Source organism: Xyrauchen texanus, chromosome 49 (genome assembly GCF_025860055.1).
Source record: "Xyrauchen texanus isolate HMW12.3.18 chromosome 49, RBS_HiC_50CHRs, whole genome shotgun sequence".
Taxonomy (NCBI): Eukaryota; Metazoa; Chordata; class Actinopteri; order Cypriniformes; family Catostomidae; genus Xyrauchen; species Xyrauchen texanus.
The window spans coordinates 6,935,596-6,961,828 of NC_068324.1; the positions used below are offsets into that span (position 1 = coordinate 6,935,596).

Sequence of the window (26,233 nt, forward strand, 5' to 3'; positions counted from 1 at the left end):
ACTGTGTTTCTTTGGCAAAACAATGGTTTGATTTTAATTGAAATCTTTTCAAGCTATGTTTGATGAACTGTATTTTTTCCCCCTTGGCAATAATGGTGGAAATGTGTAATAGTGTTTGTCGCCAAGACTAATAAACATTCTTACGGGTCTGCTAGTTCAGTGGAGAATAGTTCTGTGTGAGCAGTCGGACAATGACAAACCTGGGAAAATGATGTTGAGATGAGCCACACAGATGAGCTGCATTATATGGACAGCAGGTTTTATTCCCATGGCTCTTTAAATATCACTGCAGAAGAGCTCAGATGAGAGCTTGAAATGACTAAATGGTGGTATGAGCATTTTTTACTTTCCAGTCTGCAAGAAAACTGACAGAACTTATATAACTTTATGACATATTACCTGCAAAATATTGGAAATCAAGTGAACAGCATTGTTAAGTTTCAACAGCATCTTTTCTCCAGTTCTTTCAATGCAGAATATAAAGCCAATGTAAAATGAATAGATAGATAATAAAAGTTTTAGGCCCTTTGTTAACATCCAAACATTTTAATTTTAAAATAAAGTTAATATTTATCAGTGTGATTTCTTAACTGCTATTTTATTGTGTTTATGTATTTATTTTGACATACTACAGGTCATTTATGACACCATACTGTTAATAAATCTTTATAATGTTGCTTTGAGATTAGACAACAAAAGCCAAGGTCTTTATTATTGAGATTTGTGACTTTGTTGAATACCTCAATTATAGTGTAATTGTAGATAGGAGTTAATGTGATGAGGAGGAGGTATCATAAAGACTGATTACCTGTAACATCAATGCAATCACCCCTTACCAAAATACTATTTTGAAGTATGCACAAAAAACAGCGTGACAACCACAGGGGGAGTATTTTACAAGTTAATTAGTTATAAATCTTGTCCTTTGCTCATGGTAAATGCAAAGTAAATCAGCCAAACCAAGATTAAACTTGGGATTGTTTCACTCCTACTTAAAATGATGTTGTATGACATGAGAGTGACATTAAGTTATCCTTTTACATTTATTCCAGCAAGTAATTGTCTATACCAACAGTTACATGGTTACAACAGTGTACAATACATTTGCTTCTGAGGACATTGTCCTTTTTGTAAAATGCAAGTTTGTGTCAGCAAATTGAATCGATTTACATCAGTGAAATTATAGAAGCTTTATCAATATGAACCTACTTGCCTTTACTGCAGATCGCCATCCACTGTATTTCAAAATCAATAGAAGTAGCAAACAACAAGTTCAGAGTTCAGAGAATAGTCCCTAAAAGAGAGGCACTGAAAAATAAAGTTGTAACTAAAGCCTATTGTTCAAGAATAGTGGCCAACAACATTCAGAATTGTGTTTTGTTGTTTTGATCGAGCCTTATCACATTAAGATAATGGTTTGCATGAATTTACTGTCACAGATATCATTGACCCTTTGAAAGAGGTTCCAGATGCCCTCTTGTACACTGAAGAGTTGCTGTGGTAATGGATGAACCATTCATTCTTGTGGGTGGAGAGTTTTCCTTGAATGCCTTAAAAGTCATGCAGATGTCCACTCCTCTCATCCTGTCATACGGTAAACTTCAAGCATGGGGAAAGGTTTCTACATCAGTAAAACTGTCGGGATAGTGGGGATTGTGCTAGCTGCTGGAGCGGTAGCCACAATCATAGCCCTCTCGGTGGTCTACTCCCAAGAGAAGGCCAAGAACAATGAGAATGAGGTTCAAGTGTCCACCCCAAGAACAACAGCAGCAACAGGTTTGGTTCCAACAACATCAGGAACAATCACAGGTTTGGTTCCAACAACATCAGGAACAATCACAGGTTTGGATCCAACAACATCAGGAACAATCACAGGTTTGGTTCCAACAACCGCTCCATCCAATGAGCCTTGGGATCAGTGGCGGCTTCCTCAAACCCTGCTTCCAGAATCTTACAATGTCACCCTATGGCCACGGCTCCAGCCGGACCCTAATTTGGGTGTCTACTACTTCACAGGGATGTCCAGCGTGGTTTTCAAATGTGTGCAAGAGACAGACCTCATCCTCATTCACTCCAATAAGCTGAGAATGACAAAAAATGCCACCTTGAGAGCTCTCGAAAGCATAACAGCTCCTTCCATTGACTCAATCTGGATGCAGACGAAAACGCAGTATATGGTGATTCATCTGAAAGCTAACTTAACTGTTGGGGAAAGCTATGAGCTTTACACCGAGTTCTCAGGAGAGCTTGCAGATGATTTGGGTGGCTTTTACCGAAGTGAATATGAAGAGAATGGAGTTAAGAAGTAAGGATATACTATACATATTGAAATAATAATAATAATAATAATAATAATGATTATGATTATGATACATATCCAGTCTCTATTAGACTTTTGTGATGCTTTTTTAAAAATAATTTTCCTCTGTTTGTCACTTGTCAGTTCCACCTATTCTGAAAAGTGTTCATACATAGTTCTAAAGGTCAGTGGGGTGTACCCTCAAGAATACCTTTTTTTTTAGTTCATTGCTAATGGGGTAAGAAAATAAATTTGTTTTCTCTTTGAATAAGGGTTATTTCTTACTTCACTGCAATGTGAATAGTTTTTCCTTGTTAGTTTCTTTGCAGTGTACCTCTAGTTAACTCATTTTAGGTTCATAATTTTTCCCTCAGGACTTATTTGCCTACATTTATATGGTTATTCCTCTGGGAACAAAAATGTACCTGAACAGTATCTTTTTGTCCACTTAAGGGTACCACCCCAGTGACGGCCATTGTATGATTAAAAACAAACAAACAAACAAACAAACAAACAAACAAACAAACAAAACCATATAGTTTAGTAATGTTTTTTAATTAGTAGTTCAAATTCCTTCTTTTCCAGAATTGTCGCCACAACCCAGATGCAGCCAACAGATGCCAGGAAAGCTTTCCCCTGCTTTGATGAACCAGCAATGAAAGCTGTATTCCACATCACTATTCTACACGATTGGGGAACAACAGCCCTCTCCAATGGCATTGACACTGGTAACTAAAACACATTATTTTGTACAATAACGTATTTTTGTCATTAGTAGACCAATAGAGTGTAATAACCAAAATATATTAAGTTGATTTAAGAAGCTGTAATATGAATGTATCTCTCACTATATTGATAAAAAATTTCATTAGTGAATATGTTCACATCTCTTTTTTCTTTATGTTTAGAAACCACCAACATTACAGTGGATGGCGTTAATGTAACCAGAACCACATTTGCGGCCACAGAAAAAATGTCAACATATTTGTTGGCATTTATTGTCAGCGATTTCATAAGCATTGAAAAAGGTGATACAAATCCTCAGGTATGTATCTCTTTAAAAAGTTTGAGAAAACTTTAAACATCAATTCAAGATTCAAACAAATTTCCAACAACAAGATGTTGTATTTTTCGCATTTAGGTTCGAATTTTTGCCCGTCAAGAAGTGATAAATGCAGGCCAAGGACAATATGCACTTGACGTGACTGGACCAATTCTCAAATTCTTTGAGATATATTTTAATGCCCCCTATCCACTGCCAAAATCAGGTGAGAGAGTATGATATAGTATATGTTTATTCTGTTATGTCTTAAAGTTGAGAATGTTGTTCAGTATTTCATGATCAAAGTGAAAATTCATATATCATTGATTAATGATATGCTCAAACTTTAGATGAGTTTGGGTTATTTCCGTTTATTTTAAAGGGATAATTCACCTGAAGGGATTGTTCAAAAGTTACAATTCTGACATTATTTTCTCACCCTCATTTCATTGCCATATGACTTAATTCAGAATATCTCCTTCTGAGTTCCACAGAAGAAAGAAAGAAAGTCATATGGGTTTGGAACGACATGAGAGTGAGTAAATGATGGGAGAATTTTTGTTGACAATGCATTATATCAGTACATGTATTTAAGTGATATTTTGCCCACATAATCTTACATTTCAGTCTCAAAATTTGTAAGCTTTCTTCATTCCTACAATTGTCGCACAGATCAAATCGCACTGCCTGACTTCAGTGCTGGGGCAATGGAAAACTGGGGCTTAATCACATACAGAGAGACTGCCTTGCTGTATGATAAAGAAATATCCTCAAATGCAAACAAAGAGAGCATTGTTACTATTATTGCCCATGAACTTGCCCACCAGGTATGAGGTGTCTTTCTCCAATATCAAACTGTCAATGTGCAATGAGATAAGATCCCCAACATCCTTCTCTGATATCTACTGTTGCTTTGCTTGAAGTTCCTTTTTTATCAGGTTGAAGTAAAGGTTGTAAATGCTTTCTCATAATATCTCTCCCTCTCTCTCTCTCCCTGCCGGTTTCTTTATAAGTGGTTTGGAAATCTTGTGACTATAAGATGGTGGAACGACTTGTGGCTCAATGAAGGTTTTGCATCCTACGTCGAATATCTTGGGGCGAATGAAGCTGAACCAGAATGGAACATCGTAAGTGCTTGAAGTTAACGCCAAAGCCATACAAACACTATATGAAAAAAAACATTGGTGTGCTAATATATAATTTTTTAATCTTATCTTAATTTAGCAAAGTTTGCTTATGTGCAAACACAACTACCCGCTTTTAGACTGCCAGCCAGTGTTGATGAGGGTTGGACAAAACATAGAAAGATCTTGATATGAAACTTAAAATTTGTCTAACATTTTGACTAATTTAACCTACTGATTCCCTGAAGCATTTTAGAGACTATATTCTCTAAACTAAGGTCAATATTGTCAAAATAATTAACATTTTGATTTTGTTCCAAACTGAACAAACCAACGAACAATGATTTTTTCCTAAGTTTGAGCTCAAACTCAAACCTAAACATATCCATAAAGTCAAACCCCTCACCCAAACCCCAAACCTAACCTTGATTTTAATCGGAAAATAACTTTTGTGTACTACAGAAGATTGAAATCATTGAGGTTTGGAAAGAGATGTTATCGACATACGTCAATCATTTGTAGACCATAAATAAATATGGAATGAACAAGTAACCTAATTTGACATTTCCTTAAAACAAATGTTGGATAAGAGACTAGCTCAAATTTGCTGCCCGTATTGTAACAATTTGAAATTCTGTTTGTTTATTGGTTGGTCTCTATGGCAATAGTAGTTTGAACTTTTTGTATGATATTTTACAATTTCGCAATCTCATACAATTTGTTGAGTTGACATGATGTTGGTTGTTTAGATAGCTTTTTTGTTTTAATCTATTTCTGTATATATATATATATATATATATATATATATATATATATATATATATATATATATATATATATATAAAATCTTCAGATAATTAAAATGCATGACATTCTTATAGCAGAAGAGTTAATCATTGATAAGACAATATAAAAAGCAGCTTTAAAATACAATGTATTGTTTATTACCATATTATTGTTCATCAGTCATTGGCACACAGTTCACAGCAATCCATTTCACAAGTGAATTTGTCAATCAGTTGGAGATTTATTATGATTTCTTTAAATTAATGCTTACAAATCTTTTACATCTAGAGCCAAGAGGTATATTAAAACAAACAACATAAAAAGGAAAATAAATAAACAGTTTAAATAAAAATATCAAATTGTTTACATATTTCTATACACGTACACAATACAGCTTTCTTGTTACTCAAACTGGAAATTGTTCTTAGGTATTGCTAAACCTCTGAAAAAACTAATATATAAATGATAAAACTAATGGTTTATAACCATCATACTTACATTAATGAATACTAAACTTTGCCAACAAAAGCAGAAAATTAATCAAATAATATTCCTTATGAAGAGACATGTCATAGCTAAAAAAAAGAATAAAACATTTTCAAAACAAAGTTGAAAGCTGGGAATAATATGATCTCTAACAATCTTGCAGAAATCAGACCAAAACAAGTAGAGTAGAGACAACTCCAAAATAAATGAAAAAATGTTTCCTCCTGCAGACCACAAAATGTACAGAATATATCGACATCACAATTAAATCGATCTAAAGAAAATAATTAGTGTGGTAGTACTTATAAATAAGTTTGAAGGAAATTTCTTTGATTTTAATTGTGATTAGATATTTATGGGGTAATTTCCTAATTTTGCACCATCTCAATCCAGCCACACCCTGCGTTAGACATGCTTTTGTCGCGTCTTTGGTGTGTTGGATCATAAACATAAAATGTTTAAGTCACTGTCAAGTTAAATATAGTTTAATACTCAATCTTTAAACGCATCTTGAGATCCCTTCGTGTGTTTTGAACGCAAGAACGCCTAATGAAGTGTTTTCTTCACTGTAATAAACTGCGCGTTGCTCATACAGCTGAAGTTTCACTTACTGCCCTCTGGAGTAAACAGGTGGTACTACAAGCTTGAATTTCTCAGGAATCGTCCTTATTATGGTCTGGGGGAAGTGCGATTAAATGCGTTAATTATTTTTAACGCATTATTTTGTAAAATTAATCGCACTGGATTAACGCGTTAAATAGACAGCCCTATATATATATATATATATATATATATATATATATATATATATACTGTATTTATAGTTTTTAATAATGTATGATAACATATTCTTGTATAATTCATCCTAAAGAAAGAAACATACTACACATTCAATCCATTTAAATTCTGCTTCATTAAATTCAGATTTGAATTATAATTCTACATCCTGTTTGCTAAATTAAAACTCAACTTTAGAATTTCAACTGAATTTGAAAGGCATTCTCAACTAAATTCTGTATAGCATACAACCCTGCAGTTGATTTTATTATCTATAACAAAAGGGATGAAATACAAATACTTTATTCCTTTGTATCTATCCCACAGACAGACTTGATTGTTCTGAATGATGTGCACCGAGTTTTTGCCATAGATGCACTGGCCTCCTCTCACCCTTTGTCCTCTAAAGAAGAGGACATCCAAAGACCAGAGCAAATTAATGAAGTGTTTGATACGATCTCCTACAGTAAGGTAGCATGTCAGAACTGTTTGCTACATTTAAATGTTTATGACATTAATGTCTAATAATGAAGAACAACATGCTGAATATTATGTGGCATGCTGTTGGAAAGTTCAGCCACCTTCAAAGCCTGATAATGTGTACTCTCTTCTTCTAGGGGGCATCAGTACTAAGGATGCTTTCTGATTTCCTCAGTGAAACAGTGTTTACTGATGGACTCAAAGTAAGTTCCCTCAGTACATTAACCCTTGTTGTAATGTACATTCGAAAATAAGGTCAAAATTCAATATCCCTTTTTTTTGTGTGTGTGTTCAATGTGAGTTGGATTTTTTTAACAGACCTATCTAGATTATTTCAAATTCAACAACACAGTTTACACAGACCTTTGGGACCATCTTCAAATGGTATGTAACATTAAGATAAAATACAATTTCATCTATTAAGCAAAATAAGAATGTTCCTTTAAAGGTGATGTCATTTTGTCAATGTTAAAATACTTTCTCCTACCAAACTTAATACTGTATGCAGAGACAACTATGTATAGCAAGATTAAGATTAAGATTTTGTAAATTGTGACTCTGTGGTCACAAGATTCATGTTGAATGAAAGCTAATATCGACGTCATATGTACCATACTTTGATTTGCCGAGACAAAAGACAAGTACTCATGAGTCATGATGTAAACGATATAGGCTGTGGACAAGACCAGCACCAGTCTCCCCAAATCTGTGCGTGACATTATGGACCGTTGGGTTCTTCAAATGGGCTTCCCTGTGGTCACTATCAACACTACAACTGGCCAGATCTCACAGAAACACTTCCTCCTGGATCCTGACTCTGTTCCAATAAGGCCATCAGAATTCAAGTATGGAAAAAAAGACAAAAGAAAAAAAATTTGGTAACACTTTACAAAAAGGTTCCATTTGTTAACATTAGTTAATGCATTAGGTATCATGAATAAACAATGAACAATGTATTTTTTACCGCATTTATCAATCTTGTTAATGTTAGTTAATAAAAATACAACTGTTCATTGTTAATTCATTTTAGATCATAGTGCATAATGTGAACAAATACAACATTTTATATGTAGTAGTATATGTTAAAATGAACATTAACCAAGACGAACAAATGCTGTAAAAGTATTGTTCATTGTTAGTTCACGTTAACTAATGTTAACAGATGGAACCTTATTGTAAAGTGTTTTATTGGACCTATAACTGTTTAATTACATTAAAGATAACTAGAATTTCTTTAAGAATCCATTACTTTGTGTTTGCTCAATTGTTGAATTACTATTTAAGAATATATATATATATATATATTTTCAGTTATGAGTGGTTTGTACCAATTAAATGGATGAAAACAGGAGCATTGCAAGAACCATATTGGCTGCTACAAAAAACTGGTGAGTTTGGAAACTCCAGTCTCAATAAAGACCTAAAATTATTACTGAAAAGACACCTCCAGGAGTCAATGCTGTCAACCCCTTTGTTAAATATCATTGCAAATGACGATTGGGTTGAAAACGCTTCCCTGAATATAAAGCCATTGCATTTCTGCTTCAACTATATTTTTTTGTAATTTAGCTCAAAACGATGGAATGAAAACAAATGCAAATGAGTGGATTCTGGCCAACATCAATGTGGTAGGATACTACAGGGTAAACTATGATGATGAAAACTGGGAACGCCTCCTTAATGCTCTCCAGACTTCTAAGGAGGTAAGAAGAAATACATTGAGTGAATTGAAAGAGAAAGAGTTGTAAAATGTTATTTTAGCAAGCAATCTCAACACAAAATATTGATTCAACAATATTTGAAAATATTTGGATTGTTTTCAATGTTGAATTTGTTCTTTTATAATAATTAATAGCAACTGTTTAATTTGTTTTCAAATTAGAACATCCTCGTTATTAACCGAGCGCAGATAATTGATGATGCATTTAACCTGGCCAAGTAAGATAAGAAAACCTACTCCTTTCTTCAATGTTTCAAATATAATTTTCATTAGTCAGTCCAACTACTCAAATGCATTTCTACCCTAAACAGAGCAGGAATTGTTCCAACAACATTGGCTCTCAGGACCACAAAGTATCTCCATTCTGAAACTGAGTACATGCCTTGGGAGGCAGCCCTCGATAACCTGGAATACTTTTACCTGATGTTTGATCGCACTGAGGTTTACAGCCCAATGCAGGTAAGCTTGCCTTCAACTGTCAGGATCCTGTCACTTGTTCAGTCATATTTATTGTGGTGATAGGATCCTGACACTCTTGTTCTTTGTGTTGAGTGCATGGCTCAGGGGTACTCTCCTGACCACGCGCTCTACCTGTTCTTGTTTTTTCTCTCTGTGTGAGTACACCGCTTCAGTTGGCTTTGTGTTTCATGTTCAGAGCATGGTGTCTGGATCCTGACTCTCATTTCTGGTTCTGTTTCGGTTCTGGTGTCGGGATCCAGAAACTCATGCTCCATGTCCTGTCTTTCTTCGGCGACGGAGATGGCGATGGAGGCTGTTCCCCTGCTGACATCACTTCGTGCCTGGAGCTTCCTCCCTGGCTGTCGGACCCCACACCAGCGGTCAAAGCCCTTCTTGACCCTGTCCAGCTCCCAGCAGTCACTGCCCATTCTGACACCATCCCTGTCCCCTACCTAACTCTTCTCCAGCGGCTACCGCTGTGCCTATCCAGTCCCCTCCAGACACTGTCCAGCCTGTCCAGATTCTGTCCCTGTATCCAGTGCCCTTAAAGTCCGTTCTGGTTCTACTTCTGCATGAGGCCACAAGTCTAGTCTTGTCCCCAGCCACTTCACATACCTTCCTCTTCAAGACTGAGACATTCTCTACCCTTTCCTTATCCCTGACCTCGGTCTGCCTCCTCACCAACCCATTTCCCTACAGCTGTACTAGTCCCCTTTTTGGTCCCTTACCATTTCCTGAACCTCAGGTCATCTAGTCTGTCCCTTGAAGTCTTCCTTCCCTGTCTGGATCTACTTCCTTGTCTGCCCAGCCTGTTCCCTGCTCTTCACCTGATCTTGCACCTTTGTCAGATCCGCTAGATCCACCCTGTTCTGTCCTCAGGGGTACTCTCCTGACTATGTGCTCAACCTGTTCTTGTTTTTTTGTCTCTGTGTGAGCGCACAGCTTTGGTTTGTTGTGTCCCTGCTGTGCACTCTTTGGTTTGTTTTGTGTTTCATGTTCAGAGCATGGTGCCTGAATCCTGGCTCTCCTGTATGGTTCGGTTTTGGTTCCTTTTATATTGGTCTGTCTCTTGTGGATGCCAGGAGATGTCCGTCAGGGGAGGGGTACTGTCGCAGTCTGGCCTGACTCTGCCTCCCCTGACTATCTTTTTGTCTTGTCTAAGTGTTTATTCTGTGTTTGCCTTGTCTCTCATGCCCTCTTGTGTCTTGCAGGTGTAAACTCTGCCATGTTGAGTTTGCTAGCTCCAGTTGCTCTCCCAATTTCCTCTCCCTATATCAGCTCACTTCATGTTGAGTCCTATGCTGCATCGTTTGTGTGTTTGTGAGTTTATTGGTCTGTTCCCTGAGTCTGTTGGTTTGCTATTGAGCCTTTGGACGGTTCTAGTATTTTAGTAGATCTGTTTCTAGTTCACCTTTTTCTCCTTCGTGAGAGTTTTTGTTTGTATTTTGTCTTTTGCTTAATATAGCTAATTTTTGTCTCATCTCTGCATCTGGGACCTTCTTGTCTGAGACAACCATGACATCAAACATCAAACATCATAAGAACATCAAACAAATGGAACAGGTCTTGATGTCTAACATGCATTTTTTTTTTTACCTGTAGGCATATGTTAAAAAACAGGTAGAACCCTTGTATGCATACTTCGATGTTCTTACACACTGGACAGATGTTCCAGAAGGACATACTGATCAGTAAGTCAAACACATACAGGCATGATACATCTTCAATGTTTAGATTTGCTCTTGGGAATTTATTTGCAATATTTTGGAGTGGTTTCAATGAATCCGATTAATTTATGTCTTCATCTATGCAGGTATAACCAAGTAAATGCACTCAGAGTTGCCTGCAACACTGGTGTGGAAGCCTGCAACACTCTAGTCAAAACATGGTTCAAAGAGTTGCGGGACAATCCTGCCGTCAACCTGTGAGTTTCATTTTTATAACCTCATAGTTAAAAACTGTACTGAAGCAGATTCTTGTTGCATCTTAGTTAAATAAGATAATACAACTTAGAAAAAAAACTCATTATTTATAAAAAACAAATTGCAATATTAATTGCCAATATTATTAACAATCAATCAATCAATCAATCAATCAATCAATCAATCAATCAATCAATCAATCATATATAATTGCTATTTTGTTTTATGAGCATTTTCAGTATAGTGATCAACCGATATGGGTTTTAAATGGCTAATGCCGATCTACAAATATCTAGACAGCAGGGTGGCCGATAGTCGATACAATGCAGATATATATAAAACACTTTAAATGTAATCAAATTAAGTTTACAAAATTGTTGAATTTACACTGATTCTAAACATTATTTAAACAACATTCACTAAAAAATATTGTGAAATACTGGCCAATTAATCAGCCTGGTCGATATATCGTTCTATCACTAATTTTCAGTATTTTCAGAATTTTTATAGATCATAATAATAGCAGCCAATTATATTAGTAGATCACCAGAAAACTAAAGTTTTCACAATTGGTTCCTCCAAATTCCTCTGCATCAGTATAAAGCCCAACTTGAGGTCTACAGTGTACTGCAGCGCCATTGCTGCAGGTGGTGTTGAGGAATGGGACTTTGCCTGGGAAATGTTCAGAAATGCCACCATTGCCTCAGAGGCTGAGAAACTGAGAGCTGCACTTGCATGTACCAACCAGTCCATGTTACTGACCAGGTGAGCTCACTACAGGCTAACTAGGTCATATTTTTTCTCATGTGCATTGTCATAACTACATTGTTCTAAATCCACATTCTTTGATTTATTTTGTAGGTATCTGGAATACACTTTGAATTCAACTCTAATTCGGAAGCAAGATGCCACCTCTACCATTATCAGCATTGCAAGCAATGTGGTTGGCCAACCTTTGGCTTGGGAATTTGTTAAGGCCAACTGGGCATACATTTTCAATCAGTGAGTAAGAATCTAATACTGAGGGATTATACTATTATATGCTTAAAAATGTTGACAGCCATGTTCTGTAATGTAATGTTCTATCCTTTTCCATCAGATATGGAGGTGGATCTTTCTCTTTCTCCAATTTGATCAATGGTGTGACAAAGAGATTTTCAACAGAAGTTGAACTTAAAGAAGTATGTGATCTACACCAGGACTAATTTATTTCCTGCAATCAGTGGTGTTTGATGTACATTACTTGGCCAAAAGTACAGTATTTGGACACCCTTTCTACTGTAATTAATGGGTTTGGCTAAGCCCTTTAATTCCAGTAAAGACCAATCTTTCAAATGCTCATAGAAAAAACAATCACATATAGGTGTGGTGTTTGCTTGTCTACATAATTTTGGCCATCTAATGTGTAAATTCGAAGTTTAGTTAATGTTGTACCATCAAGCCAACATGATAAAGAGGAAGAAACAATGACTAACAATTTAACAAATGTCATCTTGCACAGCAGATTCTTATACCTGAATGTTCTATTTTACACCCTGTGAAATAATCCACTTCCCTGTTTCAAAAACACAGCTGGAGCAGTTCAGGGATGACAATGCTGAAGTAGGTTTCGGTTCTGCCACCCTCGCCATCGAGCAGTCCATCGAGAGGACTAGAGCAAACATCAAATGGGTCAAAGACAACCAGAAATCCGTCTTAGAATGGTTCAGTGAAGAATCCAAGTCCTGACTAATGCACATACTGTAGTTTGTTTGCTTCAAGGTGAAGAGAAAAAATGGCACTCATTGGTTTGCTAGGTCTAAATGGTTAGAACAGGAAAGGAATGGCTATTTATTCTTGCAATCTGTATGTTTTAGATTGTAATATTTTCCAGATGTACTTTCGTCCTATTACGTTGTATACTGTATGAAGACTTTCCTTAAAGAGTGCTTTGTTTTATGATTGTCAAAATTTCCCAGTTGATTATTTTTGTAAAATGTATCATTTTGGTATTTTGTCCAATGAAAATAAACCAATGAAAACAGAGTTTTCTCTCTATGTGTATGAGTAATAACAACTAATAATACCCGTTTAAACACTTGCACTTTTATGATCTACAATGCTGTTTATCTGTAAAACTACTTTGTACATTTCTAGCTAATTTAATCTAGGTAATTTATGGTACTTTATTCTTCGGATTTATCCCTTGTGTTGTATCATTCCTTATTTGTAATTAAAATGTATTAGTTAATTCATTATAATTTATGGTAATTGTTTACCTATATATTGCATAATCTTATAACAAATATCAAAAACCAATTTGTAAATCTAAACATATGACCAAAATCTATGTTAATCCAAAGGACTACGATGTTTGTTTGTTTTTCGCACAGAAAATGTGAGCTTCTTCCCACGGTTCTCACCTCCACGTTTTTACTGAAGAGTAATGGCTTCATAAACATGTCAGGGAAGAAGCATGCTATAATAATAAATTATCTCTGTGCTCCTCATCTTATCAGGTTCTCACATTCTTTCATTGGCTAGTCTCCATGTTAATAGATGAGCCATTATAACCTTTGGAAGGAGAAAAATTAAATACAGTAAAATGCTCCTCACAGTTTGGTCTGATCTTTGCTGACTTCTGGTGAATTCGATAGGGAACATGGTGAGAATCTATTTCAGTGCAATGTGTGTTGGATGCACTCTTCTGGGGATTGCATCAGTAGCCACCATAGTTGGGTTATGGACAGTTCAGATTCTTCCTTCAACTGAACCTCCTAATGAGCCATGGAATGAGTACCGTCTTCCAGACACTCTGATTCCAGACTCCTACAACGTCTCTCTCTGGCCTCGACTCCAGCCAAACATTGATGGCCTTTTTGTCTTCACTGGAAAGTCCATTGTGGTCTTCAAATGTGTGAAGGAGACAGATCTCATCCTCATTCACTCCAATAAGCTGAACCTGACCTCAACAGATGGATATCTAGCAAGACTGTTGGGACTTGGTACCACAGTGGTGCCCACAATACAGAAAACCTGGATGCAGGAGACAACTCAGTACCTTGTCATAGAGTTGAAGGGCAAACTGAAACCTGGGGACTTTTATGCGCTTTACACAGAGTTTGTAGGGGAGCTTGCAGATGACCTGGCGGGGTTTTACAGGAGTGAATACAATGAGAATGGAGTAAAAAAGTAAGTCCAATAATTTTTTAAAGCAACAAACTCATATCTGCAATTTAAAGAGGCAGGTACATAATAAACTCTCAGGCAGCAGATTGGAAATGAAGCTAACAAGAGCATCAAGGCCACTGCAATGAGCAGGTCACATGTTTGTTTGATGAATCTCTCAATAGCTATATGTCAGTTTGACTCTTGTACAATTTAAAGAAGATAATAACTCACTGGATCTCTAAAGCTGTTTTTAGACATTACATAACATACACAAGGATATCTTAGTCAGGCATGATTAAATCATCATGTGCTTTAACACATTTCATTGCTCACTGAAATGGCATTCTAAAAACCCTACTCTTGTTGTATATCTACCTTTGGTGTAAATGTTGGGGACACTGTCCTTATCTTAGTGTGATATAATTAGAGTTATTTTCTCCAGGATAGTTGCCACCAGCCAGATGCATCCCACACATGCTCGCAAAACTTTCCCATGTTTCGATGAACCTGCAATGAGAGCAGTTTTCAACATCACTCTTGTCCATGACATGGGAACCGTCGCCCTGTCCAATGGAATGGAAACTGGTCAGTTCTCTTAACACACTTAATGTTAACTATCCTAATGTCAATGATAGCCATGAAGGCCAGAACAGGATCACTTGTCTACTGTAGTAGTTTGTACTGCAAATCAAATATGTGCGCTTCACAGTGTGATGGTAGTTACAACACAGCAGTAGTTTTAAAAATGTGCAAGCAATTTAATCAATATATGACACAGATTTAATTGAGATTGAGCTGAATCTATGCATTTAAACTAACCTTGTGTTTTTCAATGTAGAGAAAGTGGACACCATTCTTGAGGGCCAAGCTGTTACGGTGACAACATTTGAATCCACAAAGAATATGTCCACCTATCTATTAGCACTGGTTGTCAGTGACTACACAAATGTTATATCAGCGGAACAGACTTTGGTATGGATCATATTTAACACATTTTTACAGCTGGAATGATCAATAAAAGTTTCAGATGTGCTGTACAACTGTTTTACAAGATAAAAGTCTCACATTTATTGGCCACAAAATGCACCTTACAGCATATTTGCAATTACTTAATTATGTTTACTCTGAATAGATACGGATATGGGCCCGTAAGAAAGCCATTGAGGATGGCCATGGGGATTATGCCTTGAGGATAACTGGACCAATTCTCATGTTCTTTGAAAAATATTATAATGTACCATATCCACTCTCTAAATCAGGTATGTTTAAATGTCTAAATCATCTCATAAGATTCATCTTTGGAAAGGAACTGCTGTTCATTTCTGTTAGATCCAAATATACTTGAAGAAACTGATTATTTAGTGGTTCTGCTAACAAGTTAGAAAAAACCTTATTCCTAAGATTAAACTCACCTGTACAATGTTGGTTAGGCTGAGAAACAGATCAGGGATGTTTCATTAATCTTCAAAATGTGGTGCAACCCACTCCAAGATTTCTTTTAACCAGAAATGCATTTGATATTGGTGCTTAATTTTAAATCTCCATCTTGAAGACCAGATTGCTCTGCCAGATTTTTACTTTGGGGCAATGGAGAACTGGGGGCTTGTGACATACAGAGAGACAAACCTTCTGTATGATTCAGTCATCTCTTCCAATGCAAACAAGGAGAGAACAGCAACCATTATAGCCCATGAACTGGCACACATGGTAGTCATTTATTTAAATCTTGATATATCAGTATCTTTCACATTCTTACCTATTGTATGTTATCATATGGTGTAATGGCTTGTTTATACTCTTATTTGGTCAGTGGTTTGGCAACCTTGTGACTCTGAGGTGGTGGAATGAAGTTTGGCTGAATGAAGGTTTTGCCTCTTATGTATCATATCTTGGTGCAGACTTTGCTGAACCATCTTGGAATGTGGTGAGTTTTCACATACTAATAAAGTTGTCAAACAAATGTTTACATGCAATGGTCCAAATAAGCTTAAAGCTTAGAATTGTATTTTGTATTATTTAATTGGGGTTAAAAGAAAAACCACAGGGAAATTCTGAGAACCAATGGCTCGAAAATGATAATTCTCTGCTGGGTTTTTTGGATTACAACCCAAACAGCTTGTCATGAGTTGTTGCTGAGATGAGACAGAGGACCTATTTGCAGGCTCATAATAAAAACCGATGACAAACAGAAACTCAAAACAACAACAAACAAGAACTGACAAAGGAATACAAAATCTAAGGGTTATTTATACACACAAAAGCTAATGATGAAATGGAAAAACAGATCAGGTGAGAACAATCAGAAGCAGATGGCAGTGCATGATGGGTAATGTAGTCCGGTGGAAACAATTCAGACTGTGACACAGCTCTATTATTTTAGACATTATGTTTTTCAATCATGAGATTTGTCAGATTAATAAAAAAAAGTGTACTTAATTGTAAACAAAATCTCTTAAAATGTCCTCATATTTTCATTTTGTTTGCTTGCCACGTGGACATATCGAATTTGGATAAAATGCTCTTTTTGCTTTTTTAGATAAACTGTTGTTGGTAACTGTCCTTCCAGTGTGGTACAAGTTTGAGTATGCAAGAAACTTGCAACAGTCAATATTTATTTGACAGTTTATCACAAAGATTTTTGAAATAAAATAACATTATTTTTTTTTTTTTTTAATCTTGAGAATTGCCATATTCATCAGAAAATTGGTACTTTGTAAGTGAAATTTCATAAAATGTCTAAATTAATTTTAGTGATATGTCAGCCTGATTAATGTGTCAAAAATCTAAACACTGAAAGCCTGTAGGCCCTAATATTATTAAGGAATTTAACTTGTTATTAAATCTCTGATATTCATTGTTACCTCTTTTCCTTTTTACACATAGGCTTTGTGTGCACACATATAGACATATATAATTTCTTCTTTTCTCTTTTCTTCCTTTCTCTTATCACTCTCTCAGAAAGATCTGATTATCCTCAAAGATGTACACCGTGCTTTTTCTGTGGATGCTCTGGCTTCCTCTCATCCCCTGTCTTCTAAAGAGGAAGATATTACAAAGCCAGAGCAGATCAGTGAGCAGTTTGATGCAGTGTCCTATAGCAAGGTGCAAAGACCTTTCATAACTTTGACTTTGGTCAATTCTTTTATGGACTAATTCGGTTCTAAAATGGCTGACAAACTCAGTGTTATGCACTTTTTTATCTGTAGGGGGCGTCAGTGCTGAGAATGCTCTCAGACTTCCTCACCGAACCTGTGTTTGTCCAAGGGCTAAATGTGAGTAATTTAATTTACAGTTTAGTTAAAACAAGTCAGATATTTCTGTGTATTGTTCCTCATTTTGTTGCTCTAAATTTTATGTTTCCTCATTTTCTTTCTCTATATTTTCTGTGTCCCTCCTCTAAAAGACATATCTAGACATGTTTGCCTATCAAAACACAGTAGGTGAAGATCTGTGGAAGCACCTTCAAACTGTGAGTTGCATCAAAAATAAAAACATACTCTGTTCTCTTAATAAGTCCAAATAATGATTGAACAAGTATTTAAATGTTTAATTAAAGAGTAATTAAATCTCACTACTCAGACCTTACTCATTTACGTTGGTCAATGCTGTCATCTAGTGGATGAGTGTGAACACATTTAATATAATTACTCTAATTTTACACCACTAGGCAGTTGATAAGACTGGAACAGTTCTACCCTTAAGTGTCAAAGAAATAATGGACCGTTGGGTTCTTCAAATGGGATTCCCAGTGGTCATGGTCAACACTACGACAGGCCAGGTCTCCCAGAAGCACTTCCTTCTGGATCCTGACTCCATAGTGGAGCGACCATCTCCATTCAAGTAAGCATAATGTCTTTTCCAGATCTACCTGAGAAGATATTCTTGTTGTTGTGGTCAATTCACTTTAGTGTTCCCTCTTTCTGATCCTTGTAGTTATGAATGGATTGTGCCCATCAACTGGATGAAGGCAGAAGTGGAGCAGTCACGATTTTGGCTCCTGGAAAGAACTGGTATTAATGAATCCCCCAAAACGTGATATTTTTGTCCTAAGAGTTACTAAAACATTTTGTCTTTAGTTTTATCTTGGCATTGTAGAGACTCAAAAGGGGGAAAAAAAACAAAAAACAGCAACTGTGAAATTTAGCAATTTCATGCATCACACACACACACACACACACACACACACACACACACACACACACACACACACACACACACACACACACACACACACACACACACACACACACACGTTGTGTTTCCATGTTTTATGGGGACTTTCCATAGACATAATGGTTTTTATACTGTACAAACTTTATATTCTATCCCCTAAACCTAACCCTACCCCTAAACCGAACCCTCACAGAAAACTTTCTGCATTTTTACATTTTCAAAAAACATAATTTAGTTTGATTTATAAGCTGTTTTCCTCATGGGGACCGACAAAATGTCCCCACAAGGTCAAACATTTCGGGTTTTACTATCCTTATGGGGACATTTGGTCCCCACAAAGTGATAAATACACGCTCACACACACACACACACACACACACACACACACACACACACACACACACACACACACACACACACACACACACACACACACACACACTTGTTGTGTTTCCATGTTTTATGGGGACTTTCCATAGACATAATGGTTTTTATACTGTACAAACTTTATATTCTATCCCCTAACCCTAACCCTAACCCTACCCCTAAACCTAACCCTCACAGAACATTTCTGCATTTTTACATTTTCAAAAAACATCATTTAGTATGATTTATAAGCTGTTTTCCTCATGGGGACCGACAAAATGTCCCCACAAGGTCACAATTTTCGGGTTTTACTATCCTTATGGGGACATTTGATCCCCTCAAAGTGTGCGCTCACACACACACACGCGCGTGCGCACACACACACACACACACACACACACACACACACACACACACACACACACACACACACACACACACACACATATATAAGGGTTGTAATTCTTTCAATATGCAGCTTTTCACAATGAAATGAAGACAACTGGAAATGAGTGGGTTTTGGTAAATCTGAACATCACAGGATATTTCAGAGTGAATTATGACACTGACAACTGGGAGCATCTACTGAATCAGTTGACTGAGAACCACAAGGTAAAGACACAGAAACATATAAGCTACTGAAATCACAGAAACTCAGTTCTGATGAATGAAATTGCCCATGTTTATCTATTTCTTTTTTCTTTCTTTCTTTCTTTCTTTCTTTCTTTCTTTCTTTCTTTCTTTCTTTCTTTCTTTCTTTCTATAGGTCATCCCAGTCATCAACAGGGCTCAAATTGTAGATGATGCTTTTAACCTTGCAAGGTAGAAATGTGTAAAATACTATATTTTAAAACAGAACATGCCTTTATCCCACTCTCCTAAATATATATTATATTATATTATATTATATTTATATTAAACTAATATTTATTCATGCACAATCATTTAAATTAAAGAAATGCATAAAGTACCATATTTTTAAATACAGAACGTGCTTCTGTCCCACTCACCAAAATATATATTGTATTATATTATATTACATTATTATATATTGTTTTAGATTGTTTTAAATTATATGATCTAATATTATACATATTTATTTAAGCATGATTATTGAAATTAAATTATTTGCATACTGAATCTAAAAATAGTTGTTCTTTTTCAAGGGCAAAGATGATTCCTGTCACTTTAGCACTCAGCACTACAAAATACTTATTTCAAGAAAGAGAATATATGCCATGGCAGTCTGCTCTTGACAATCTGGATTATTTCTACCTGATGTTTACACAAACTGACGTCTATGGGCTTTTACAGGTCCGTTCTTAACAACGATTTACTAAAATATTTAATGTACATATTAATGTAAAATGTATGTACTGTATGTACTGTGTGTGTGTGTGTGTGTGTGTGTGTGTGCGCGTGTGTGATATACATACAACAGTTAGTTCTGGTCCTCGAATCTGATTGGACGAGAGACGTTCCATTAGCACTGATTGTCTGACACCATTAGCACTCAGACTTTTCACTCTGTGTGTATCACTCCGCTTGTGTTCGTGCCATTCTAAACTAAAGTGTAAGAGCAGTGCATATGTGTTTTTTTTTTTACATGTATTTTATTTACATTACATATGTTAGCCAGCAGGTGGTGGAAAAATATCATTTTTATATATAATATGAGCCAGTTAGGTGACGTGAAATGAATCTTCTTCAGCCAGTGTTTACATACAGCACTATATGATCACTTGTATTACTACTACTAAAGCTAGGAAATAGCTTTAAATGGCTGTAAACGAACAACTTCAGAATTATGGCTCATCACAGCTGAGACACAACAGGCTGATTAATTACACAAACTAAAGGTGCTTACATCTGATCAGACTTTCCACACTGGTGTGAACACACTGTTTAAAATGGAGGACATTGCAGTTTCTATAGTGAATGACTCTTGCGCACCGGCTACCACGAAATAGGGAGAAAAATCCCCACATGGACCGATATTTTTTCACTGAGAAAGATGATCTTCTCTGCTTGGAAGTGGCAACAGGTGATTGCACATGCTCTGTCTCTCTCTCTCTCTCTCTCTCTCTCTCTCTCTCTCTCTCTCTCTACACACACACACACACACACACACACACACACACACATACACAAACACATACATCCATCCATCCATCCTTGTTCATCCAATAACTTGTTAGGTACAGCACAAGCCGTGATACTATTTCTGAAGTGAACTTTTTAAATTACTAAGGAAGGATTTGACGCATCATTTATTTTGAATCAGCAATGGCAGATTCAACCGCTGCATAAGAAAGTAGTTCCATGCACAAATGCGTTTTTATGACCATACTCAGTTTTTCCCCCAAAAAATGTAATTTACTTGTTCATTGAACTGTTGTATATAAGCAATATCACACTTGCAATCTTGCTGCTGGATCATCACTGCTGTGATTACCTGTGGCCGAATCACAGCAGTGTTGATGTAGGGCCATATCACACTCTTGCTCATGTTATATTGCTTAAATATATATGTACACTGGCAGCCAAAAGTTTGGAATAATGAAAAGTTTTAGATGTTTTGAAAAGAAATTGGTACTTTAATTCACCAAAATGGCATTCAACTGATCACAAAGTATAGTCAGGACATTACTGATATAAAAAACAGCACCATCACTATTTGAAAAAAGTAATTTTTGATCAAATCTAGACAGACCCTATTTCCAACAGTCATCACTCCAACAACTTATCCTTGAGTAATCATGCTAAATTGCACATTTGGTACTAGAAATTAACTTGTCATTATATCAAATACAGTTGAAAGCTATTTGGTTTGTTAAATTAAACTTAACATTGTATTTGTTTATTTTTGAGTTGCCACAATATACAATAGACTGACAGGTCTTAAGGTCAATATTAGGTCAGAAATGGCAAAAAACAAACAGCTTTCTCTATAAATTCATCAGTCAATCATTGTTTTGAGGAATGAAGGCTATACAATGCTTGAAACTGTCAAAAACCTGAAGATTTCATACAAAGGTGTACACTACAGTCTTCAAAGACAAAGGACAACTGGCTTTAACAAGGACAGAAAGAGATGTGGAAGACCCAGATGTACAACAAGAGGATAAGTACATCAGAGTCTCTAGTTTGAGAAACAGACACCTCACATGTCCTCAGCTGACAGCTTCATTGAATTCTACTCGCTCAACACCAGTTTCATGTACAACAGGAAAGAGAAGACTCATGGGAAGGCCTTATGGGAAGAGTTGCAAAGAAAAACACACTTTTGAAACAGAAAAACAGAAAGAAAAGGTTTGAGTGGGAAAAGAAACACAATGGACAACAGGTAATTGGAAAAGAGTGTTGTGGATCTTAACCCCATTGAGTTTTTGTGGGATCAGCTAGACTGTAAGGTGCGTGAGAAGTGCCCGATAAGACAGCCAAATCTATGGCAAGTGCTGCAGGAAGTGTGGGGGGAAATGTCACCTGAGTATCTGGACAAACTGACAGGAGGATTTTTGATGAGAACTCTTTGAAGTAGTTTAAGAAGTTCGGACATTTTTTTCTCACATTTTAATAGTAATATTTCATGTTATTAATGTCCTGCCTATACGTTATGATCAGTCGAATTCTACTTTGTTGAATAAAAGTACCATTTTCTTTCCATAAGATCAAAATCTGTACGTTATTCCAAACTTTGGGCCGCCAGTGTGTATATATATATATATATATATAAAATCAATGATACATGTTTTGAGTTAAATTAATATATATATGTATATAATTATTATTATTTTATTTTATTTGTAGAACTACCTCAAGAAGCAAGTGACCCCCCTTTTTGCATATTTCAAGAATATTACAGAGGATTGGTCACATGTACCCTTTGGACATACAGAGCAGTATGTGAACTTTACTGTATTTCTGAATGTAATCAATGACGAAGGTTTCATGACGGCATTTTGTTTCATTAGAATAACAGTTGGATGATTATGTTTATTGGGTAAAAAAATCATAAATATTTTACAATGTTTACATTATTATTTCATGTAGATACAATCAGGTAAATGCTATTAGAGTTGCATGCAGCACTGGTGTAGATGGCTGTCAAAACCTTACCTTAAGCTGGTTCAGACAGTGGATGGACCTACCAAACCACAACCCGTAAGTTTACTCACTTTTCTTTACAGGATGACCAAAATATGGAGAGTGCCCTAAAGTGATCTAAATTTAGAAGGAACAAACTTTTAAATAATCAAACTAGACAAAAGTGATTTTCAATCTAGCCATGAATGTTTATCATAGACCTTATTTATGTCTCTGTTTGAAAGGATTCACCCCAACTTGAGGTCTACAGTGTATTGCAGCGCTATTGCTGCAGGTGGCTCTGATGAGTGGGATTTTGGCTGGCAAATGTTTAAAAATGCCACCATTGCTATAGAAGCTGATAAACTCATGTCATCCCTGTCTTGTACAAAAGATCGCAATCTTTTAGAAAGGTTTGCATTAAAGTTTTCATTCAGTGTGACCATAAATAATTGTTAAAATTTTTTAAGGTATTTTAGGAAGATTAATTAACAAAAGTTGTTTCCCCCTTCCATTTTCATAAATCTAGGTACCTTGAATATACACTTGATGCATCAAAGATCCGTAAACAGGATGCTACATCTGTTATTGTGTATATTGCCAGCAACCCAGATGGTCAGACACTGGCTTGGGAATTTGTCAGAAAGAACTGGGAGTACATGTTCACAGAGTGAGCACAAACATTCATATACAATATATATGTATTGCAGAACTTTTCATGGTAATTAATGAACTGTAAACTGTAAAGGAATACAGTATGACCAACAAACATGATAAACATGATGAACCTTCTTCCTGTAGCTTGACTGGTATATCATGGCTTTTGAAATGCAAAGGTCATGTGTTTGATTCCCAAGGAATGCTCATTCTGATCAAATGTACACATTAACTGCACTGTAAAATGCTTTGGATAAAAGCATCTGTCAAATGCACATGTAAAATCAGTGATTTCTCTCCCTAGGTATGGTGTTGGGTCCTTTAACTTTGCCAACCTTATAAGTGGCATAACCAAATCATTTTCAACAGAATCAGAACTTGAGCAGGTTTGTATGGAATTAACATATTTGTTCATCATGTTTAGTTAAAGGGATAGTTCACCCATTATTTACTCACCCCCATGCCATCCCAGATGTGTATGTCTTTCTGTCTTCTACAAAACACAAAGATTTTTAGAAGACTATCTCAGCTCTGTTGGTCCTCACAATGCAAGTGAATGGTGACCAGGAATCTGAAGTTCCAAAAAGCACATAAAGACAGCATACAAGTAACCCATAAGACTCCAGTGTTTAAATTATTGTCTTTTGCAACTATATAATAGGTGTAGGTGAGAAACACATACATATTTAAGTAATTTAAGACATTCACTTTCACATTGAGCCACATACTAGTTGGGTCTGGTCAATGGTGGAGATTGATGGTAAAAAGGACTTATTGATCTGTTTCTCAACACATGGATTTAACCATTGGAGTTCTATGAATCCCTTTAATGCTGCCTTTATGTCCTTTTTGGAGCTTCTGGGATCTGGTCGCCATTCACTTGCATTTTGATGACCAACAGAGCTGAACCATTCTTCTATAAATATTAATTTGCGTTCAGCAGAAGAAAGAAATTCATACACATCTGGGATGGCTTGAGGGTGAGTAAATGATGAGAGAATTTTAGTTTTTGGGTGAACTATCCCTTTAATGCAATAGCATGATAAATGGGTTAATTGATCACCTTTCCTAAATGGTTAGCACAGTTAATTCAGTACTTGGACACTATATCAAACTTTAACACATGACATGTCTAATTCATTTCTGTTTCCACATATCTTAATCTGTGTAAAGCTTCAGCAGTTTAAGAGTGACAATGCAGAGATTGGATTTGGCCCGGGAGCAACAGCTCTGGAACAGGCCATCGAGACGACAAAAGCCAATATAAAATGGGTGACCGAAAACCTGACAGAAATTAAAGACTGGCTTATGGCTGAAACAGCTTAAACACATTGCACTCTCTACAATTGACATCAGTCTTTTGTGTGTTCTGTATAAAGGATGCTAAAGAAAAAAAATATTCTTGTCTGTATAGGAGGACAGTGTATATATTAAATTAAAGGTGCACCCAGTATCCAAAATAATTGTCATTTTAAAACATATGTATAAACCATGACCACTCACATGAGAAAACATTATATAAGCTTGATGCAGTGAGATCCAGCAGATGGAAAATATCTATATGGAGATGGTCCCCTCATGGGGGAAACCATGTTAGAATCACATGACCTGCTGAATACTATTTGCTTCATCTCAGTAACTGCCCTATTATTGGACACTGCAGCTTGTATTATTATGTATTAAATTAATCATAGCTGACATAGAATAGTGAATATCTACAATGGCATCTGTGACTGGAATCTTCTACTATACATCTAATGCCTACAGGTGCCATTGGAAGTCCAAGATGACACAAGCACAAGAGTTACTCAGGGCACCTTTAAAATAATTTTATGAAATAATGAATAATCAGTCAATAATTAAAGTAGTAAAAAAAATAGTTTAATTGTTTAGTATAACTAATATTGTTTATAAGTTTTTGGTTGTTTGTTAAATTGTAATTTGCTCTGTATTGATATAGATGGTTTGTTTGTATTAAAAAAAACATGGCTTACCATATCAACACTTTTAAATGCTCATTTCTATGAAGAGGCCCCTCTTTGTAGAGCTCAAACTCTCTTTGTCAACTTGTAATAGTCAACTTGCTTATAACTTGCTAATATGTCACACACACACACACAAAGTTGTAAGTAAAACTGTGATTGGTTTGCCTACGTGACCATTATCCATCTCAGCTTATTTAAATCTGAGTTCAGAGTTCTTTGCACGGCATGACATTTATTTTATTAAGTTTTTATAGGCACGAGACAAAAAAGTTCTACCCAGATTCTCTGAAAGGTTATGAAGGTGGGACAAAGCTGAATAAAATATTTTTAACACACAAGCCTGAGATTCCAGTCTTCTGTATATGAACTGTGCTCGATTTTTCTTACAGTACAATGGTCAGATTTTCTATTCTTCTTGTCCTTGCACTTCTATCAGTGAATAAAATTGCTACATTAACAAATTCATTAATTGTTGCATAATGTGTATATTTCAATTTTGAGCAGCAGTTCCTCCACCTTATTAGTCAAAAAAGAGCTTTAAATAAATGTGAAAGCATGTCTTGTTTTCTATTAAAGCCTTTTTATGTTTTTGTAAGGCATCATACAAATGCAGTATATTTGCTGAATCCTGTGTAACAGCAAAGCGAAAGTAAAAGTCCTACAATATCTTTCAAGTACTAATAACATTTGTGTCAGAAAATAATTCCTGCTCCTCAATCAG

At 35.9% G+C, this 26,233-nt stretch overlaps 2 protein-coding genes across 3 annotated transcripts; both read left to right on the forward strand.

The window, feature by feature from the left end:
* Window positions 1-1,600: 1,600 nt before the first annotated feature.
* On the forward strand, window positions 1,601-13,114 carry LOC127640407 (aminopeptidase N-like). 2 transcript variants are annotated; one of them, XM_052122941.1, is made up of 21 exons: window positions 1,601-1,842; window positions 1,876-2,305; window positions 2,885-3,027; window positions 3,208-3,344; window positions 3,441-3,567; window positions 4,014-4,168; window positions 4,355-4,468; window positions 6,842-6,985; window positions 7,132-7,197; window positions 7,313-7,378; window positions 7,667-7,839; window positions 8,306-8,382; window positions 8,564-8,697; window positions 8,877-8,932; window positions 9,026-9,173; window positions 10,776-10,864; window positions 10,987-11,097; window positions 11,693-11,860; window positions 11,957-12,097; window positions 12,195-12,276; window positions 12,668-13,114. In XM_052122941.1, exons 1-21 carry the CDS (start codon window positions 1,608-1,610, stop codon window positions 12,821-12,823), a joined length of 2,952 nt encoding a protein of 983 aa, XP_051978901.1. In that variant the 5' UTR covers window positions 1,601-1,607; the 3' UTR covers window positions 12,824-13,114. The 2 variants fall into 2 exon arrangements, with proteins under 2 accessions (XP_051978901.1, XP_051978900.1); XM_052122940.1 differs by having other exon boundaries at window positions 1,601-2,305.
* Window positions 13,115-13,731: 617 nt separating this feature from the next.
* LOC127640408 (aminopeptidase N) lies at window positions 13,732-25,836 on the forward strand. The gene is made up of 20 exons (XM_052122942.1): window positions 13,732-14,266; window positions 14,688-14,830; window positions 15,084-15,217; window positions 15,378-15,504; window positions 15,798-15,952; window positions 16,056-16,169; window positions 17,204-17,347; window positions 17,452-17,517; window positions 17,649-17,714; window positions 17,913-18,085; window positions 18,179-18,255; window positions 19,263-19,396; window positions 19,551-19,606; window positions 19,951-20,098; window positions 22,595-22,686; window positions 22,838-22,948; window positions 23,116-23,283; window positions 23,400-23,540; window positions 23,832-23,913; window positions 24,701-25,836. Exons 1-20 carry the CDS (start codon window positions 13,737-13,739, stop codon window positions 24,851-24,853), a joined length of 2,814 nt encoding a protein of 937 aa, XP_051978902.1. The 5' UTR covers window positions 13,732-13,736; the 3' UTR covers window positions 24,854-25,836.
* Window positions 25,837-26,233: the final 397 nt, after the last annotated feature.

Coding starts and splice junctions, on each gene's coding strand:
- LOC127640407 (XM_052122940.1), top strand. CDS start 1,608: ATGGGGAAAGGTTTCTACATCAGTAAAACTGTCGGGATAGTGGGGATT. Junction 3,568..4,013: donor CTATCCACTGCCAAAATCAG/GTGAGAGAGTAT, acceptor ATTGTCGCACAG/ATCAAATCGCACTGCCTGAC. Junction 8,383..8,563: donor TTGGCTGCTACAAAAAACTG/GTGAGTTTGGAA, acceptor TTTGTAATTTAG/CTCAAAACGATGGAATGAAA.
- LOC127640408 (XM_052122942.1), top strand. CDS start 13,737: ATGGTGAGAATCTATTTCAGTGCAATGTGTGTTGGATGCACTCTTCTG. Junction 14,267..14,687: donor AATGAGAATGGAGTAAAAAA/GTAAGTCCAATA, acceptor TATTTTCTCCAG/GATAGTTGCCACCAGCCAGA. Junction 20,099..22,594: donor ACGTCTATGGGCTTTTACAG/GTCCGTTCTTAA, acceptor TTTTATTTGTAG/AACTACCTCAAGAAGCAAGT.